This window comes from Protobothrops mucrosquamatus, unplaced genomic scaffold, assembly GCF_001527695.2.
Source record: "Protobothrops mucrosquamatus isolate PMUCROS unplaced genomic scaffold, P.Mucros_1.0 scaffold657, whole genome shotgun sequence".
In the NCBI taxonomy this organism is placed as follows: domain Eukaryota; kingdom Metazoa; phylum Chordata; class Lepidosauria; order Squamata; family Viperidae; genus Protobothrops; species Protobothrops mucrosquamatus.
Genome location: NW_015386946.1, coordinates 155,504 through 160,473, shown reverse-complemented (window position 1 = coordinate 160,473; position 4,970 = coordinate 155,504). Strand labels below are relative to the sequence as shown.

General features: G+C 41.7%; 1 protein-coding gene across 1 annotated transcript; it reads left to right on the top strand.

Annotated features, from left to right (window-relative positions):
* Positions 1-424: 424 nt before the first annotated feature.
* SNAI2 (snail family transcriptional repressor 2) lies at positions 425-4,210 on the top strand. Its single transcript, XM_015817936.1, has 3 exons — positions 425-739; positions 1,263-1,808; positions 3,188-4,210. The coding sequence occupies exons 1-3, from the start codon at positions 661-663 to the stop codon at positions 3,367-3,369; spliced, it is 807 nt and encodes a 268-aa protein (XP_015673422.1). The 5' UTR covers positions 425-660; the 3' UTR covers positions 3,370-4,210.
* Positions 4,211-4,970: the final 760 nt, after the last annotated feature.

Sequence of the window (4,970 nt, the reverse complement as noted above, 5' to 3'; positions counted from 1 at the left end):
TCCTCTCTACTCTCGGTTCTTTGCTCCGCCGAGGGAAGCGTTTCTCCTCTGCCTTGCCTCGCGCAGATCTGGGAGGCAGGCGCGCCGTTTGAAGAAACTTCGCAAAAACTCCGCAGCTCCGGGAGTGCGAGCAAAAAGGCCCTTTTCCTGGGCGGCGCTCCCCCCCCCCCCATCTCCCGGAGGGGAATTGGCCCGGGAGGAGCAAGCAGAAAGACTCCAGCGCGCCTGCCTTGCCCTCTCCTCTGGAGAGGAGCGTCTTCCTCTCTCCTTTGCAGCCATCACGAAAGGGAGGAGTTGAAACTTGATCCAACTCCTGAGCAACTCCAAGGGATTGGATCTTCCCTGCTAAGAGCCGGGAGAAGTCCCCGGCCCAAAGAAGCTCGAGTTTGTCAAAAGAACATGAGCGAATTCCGGATTGGCTGAAACGGCGTCCCCGGACCCCTCCCCTCTTGCACCTGATGAGTGGGGTATTTACTGCACTTTTCAAGGAGTTCTTTGCACTACATAATTTTGCTGCATGGGGCAAACAGAGGAGGAGATGTTCTAGAGGACCAATGTCCCTGCAGTGATTCTTCTCTCTTCTGCTGCTCGAAAGTTGGGAACCGTTATTCCTCAGCGAGAGGAAATCCGGGAAGGGGGAAGCAGTCCTTGTGTTTCAAAATGCCACGGTCCTTCTTGGTGAAGAAACATTTCAACGCGTCCAAAAAGCCCAACTATAGCGAACTGGATACGCATACAGGTAATGCCAGGGGGAAATCTGCACGGAAGCTGGAAGTCGGGCTCCAATTTGGGGTAACGATCGTTCTGGAGGTAAACCTCCCTGCCTGTTTGTACCAAAGTGTCTGTGTGCACTTTAGCATACTTTTTCGTCCCCCTGGGCAGTGCTTTCTTTTCGTCCTATTTACAACGTGTCAGCACCAACCTTTTGAAACCTCTGCCTTTTTTGCTTAACTGCTAAAATTGCATTTGAACAAGAGAAATTTGGAAACCTAGGAGGATAAAGCTGGATTTTACTGCTGGGTTTCTTGACCAAACTGGGAGAGAACTATGCCTTGGACCAAATCGGACCTCCCCCAGTTTATGGTGCACAGTGTAAACTTGCCTATATGAAGGACTGCGTTCCTTGAACTTTCTACATTTTAAAAATGTATGTTTGTCAATGTCATGACAATTTCATCACTTCCCATCTGGGTAAGTCTGAGTAATATGGCTATTATCTCCTTCATTTTCTAATGGTTTTCCTCTCTTTGTCTTCTTTCCAGTGATTATTTCCCCATACCTTTATGAGAGCTACCCAGTGCCGATAATTCCACAACCAGAAATCCTGAGTTCAGTTGCGTACAATCCCATCACAGTCTGGACTACAACTGGGCTGTTGCCTTCCCCCTTACCCAGTGATCTTTCTCCTCTTTCTGGATATCCTTCATCTTTGGGAAGAGTCAGCCCACCCCCTCATTCTGACACTTCGTCCAAAGATCACAGTGGCTCAGAAAGCCCCATTAGTGATGAAGAGGAGAGAATCCAGTCCAAGCTTTCCCACCCCCATGCAACTGAAGCTGAAAAATTTCAGTGTAGTCTATGCAACAAGACTTATTCAACTTTCTCTGGACTTGCCAAACATAAGCAGTTGCACTGTGATGCCCAGTCTAGGAAATCCTTCAGCTGTAAATACTGTGATAAGGAATACGTGAGCTTGGGGGCTCTAAAGATGCACATCAGGACCCACACGCTACCTTGTGTCTGCAAGATTTGTGGCAAGGCTTTCTCTCGACCCTGGCTACTTCAAGGACATATCCGGACTCATACTGGTAAGAGGGAAATATGGTTTTACACATACGTGGTATAGAGCTTTCCAACTGTTCTTTTTATTGACCGTTCTGACACACTGGCAGCTCTTTTTATCTTCTTCAGTTGTTGCAATTACATAGACATTAATTGCATTTTGGTCTTTTAGATGTTCAGTGGGCATTTTCTATTACAACCCCCCCCCTTTTAAAAAAAAAAACCTTATGTGAGTGGGCCAAATTTTGTCCTGCCATGGCAACTTCTAGCTTCTCTGAAATTTTCAGCAAGGTGTCAAAAGGCAGGGATCCAGCTGGCCATAAAAATGCCTTGGAACATGATCCATGCAGGAGTAAGAGAAAAGAAGCAGACACAGAGGGAATAGGAGGCAAACAGATCAAGTTTCCAACAAGAATCTGCACAGTCAAGAGTTGTGCCCAGGCAGTGCATACAGCAAAGCCCATTAGTCAGCATATGGACATAGAAGGTAGTTTTTTTCCTTGAACGTTATTTAGACATGAGTTTTTCCTTGAAACCAATTATTTGGTCAGATAAATGAGATGAAGACTGCAGTTGTTTCTGATTTAGGACTGCAGCCTAAAAAGGGATCTTAACTATAGTTATCTGGGATTAAGGTGACCTTAAGTTTTATACAACTGTGGATACATGAACAATACAACTAGTCCTAAAACAGAATACTCTCTGATCTGGTTTATGCAGAAATAACTCTCAGATTGTCTTTAACAATTCTAACTAAACTCTTCAAGGTTATAATGCAGTGCATGCTCATATGGCACCAAACTCCACCAAGCACAGTCTAAGGGAATTTCCAAAGAGGATTGACTGTATAGTTATCCAAGCCAACTGAATTCTGCATTAAATTACATACATTCAAACTATGGACAGACAGCATTTACAAATATTCAGTGAACTGTTCAATTAGGTGCAAACTTTTTATTCATCGTGTTTCTTCCTGAGACTGCAAGTAACATCATATGTGAATCTATATGTTGATTTCACAAAAGCAGAATACTAAAAGCATTAAATCTGATGGGACCTCTGCCATCCACATCAACAGCACACAAATCACAGCCTTGGGCAGCAAAAGGCGTTGCACAGGATGCAGTAAATGAATGGAGGAAACATAGGGAAATGTTGGGTGGAGCCCAACCTTCAGGGTGCTGGCTGCACCTGCTGAAGTAGAATAGGTTAGTGACTTGTCATTCAATGCATCATGATTTTCTGCAAGCTCTGAGTTGCCCACAATGTAAAGAACAGAACCTCTGATGGCATTCAGAATCCACCCATCACCTCCTCCCGCTGTGCTAATAGTTTGCCCACTTAATATGCACGTTTCATTATTATAGCATTCAAGTGACTAAATTCCTTCTTTCCTTCTTTTCAGGAGAGAAGCCTTTTTCATGCCCTCATTGCAACAGGGCATTTGCAGACAGGTCAAACTTGAGGGCCCATCTGCAGACCCATTCAGATGTGAAGAAATACCAGTGCAAAAATTGTTCCAAAACTTTCTCTCGAATGTCTCTTCTGCACAAACATGAGGAATCTGGCTGCTGTGTAGCTCACTGAGTTTACCTGTTTTCATGCCTTTGCCACAGATTAAAGAGACATCCACCCCTTTCCATGTATTTGTCCGTCTGTTTCCCAAGAGGTGCAAAAGAAAAAAGTTTTATTTCACTTGTTTTAAGCATGACTTTTCTGTAACACAAAAGTAACGAGACATATAGAAGAAGATGCAAATGCCAAATTGACTTTTTATAAGAATATATCACAGTTAAAATTACCGTTCAAGCCAAAGTATCTCAAAGAACCAAAATTTTGCTACATACCAAGTATCACACGTGCTTGTCAGCGTCTTCTACATGAAGTCAGTAAATGTCAAATATTTTTTAGCATAGTGTGCTTCTTGATGAGTGATCTGAAATGTCTGAAAATCGCATCATTTCAAAGGAACAGAAGAATGTACGTCCAATTGTTTGCCATGTTTTAACAGAATGTGCCTTTGTAAAACTGCCACATTTTTGATGATGCTTCCTTTATTTTTAACAAAATGTTGGGCTTGTGAACTTATTGTTAAAATGGGAATAAGTGCAAGAGTGAGGGATGGTGGGATAACAATGGATATCTTTAAAGCTTTATTTTCCTAATTGCACAAAGGAAATGCAATACCATGAGTAATCTCCTCAAATGAGCAATACCATTCGAGTGCCTTTTTATAAAAAACCAAATTGATAACCTTGTTTAAGGATGTAAACGTAATGTAAATAATTATATTTTTATATGACTGAATGTGTTCTGAAACCAAATGTTATCTATTGCAATGTGTATAGGAATCTTGAAAAAGTGAAGCTAATTGTCCTATATTGTTTTCTAGAATTAATTTTTTGTACAATAAACATTTTGGAGTAATATTTATGTAGTCTGTCACATGAGATCAAGTTAAGGCTCCCGAACAAACTATATCCTATAACCATATACATAACTGCAGCTCCTGTGTCAACTGTGAGTAAGAATTCCTAAGTGGCTTATTGGAGGACTGCCGGGAATATAGACTTAGTCAGTGTGGCCAAAGAATAATCAGTAAGGAGCTGAAGTTAAGGAAATCTGGCTAATTTACTCATTGCTTAGGAAACTGCTTTGAACAGTAAGCTTTGATTTTTCTCTGTTCTTTGGAGGAAAGATGGTAGAATATAAATAGAATGATCACCAAATCTTAGCATCCCTTCCTCAAAATCACTGAATTAATCAAAAATATAGTATAGAAAACAATGCACATCTTTGGTCTTCAAGAAAAAATATAGGTCTAGCTCTAGATTGGTCAATCAATGACAAGAAGGCTTGGCTTCCTTCCAAGCATGGAAAGTATTGGTATCTAGTTGAATCTCCTTACCACAGGGAAGAAATGGTCTTCAATTATTTCAGCAGCCGTCTCCCAAATTATACAGTTCAACAAAAGTCCCATTCCATCCAAACAGGTGTTTTCTAAAAAAACAGGAGGTTGCAGAGGGAAAGGAGGAATTTTAAGCATTGCTTGCATACAGGCAGAAGAACTGTGTGTTTGTGTGTGTGCTAATTGAACCCCACAGCAAGTGGTAAAAATGTTTACCAAACCATGTTAATGGAACCAATGAGATTCCAGTGTAAATGTACATCCAAGTTACATGACACGT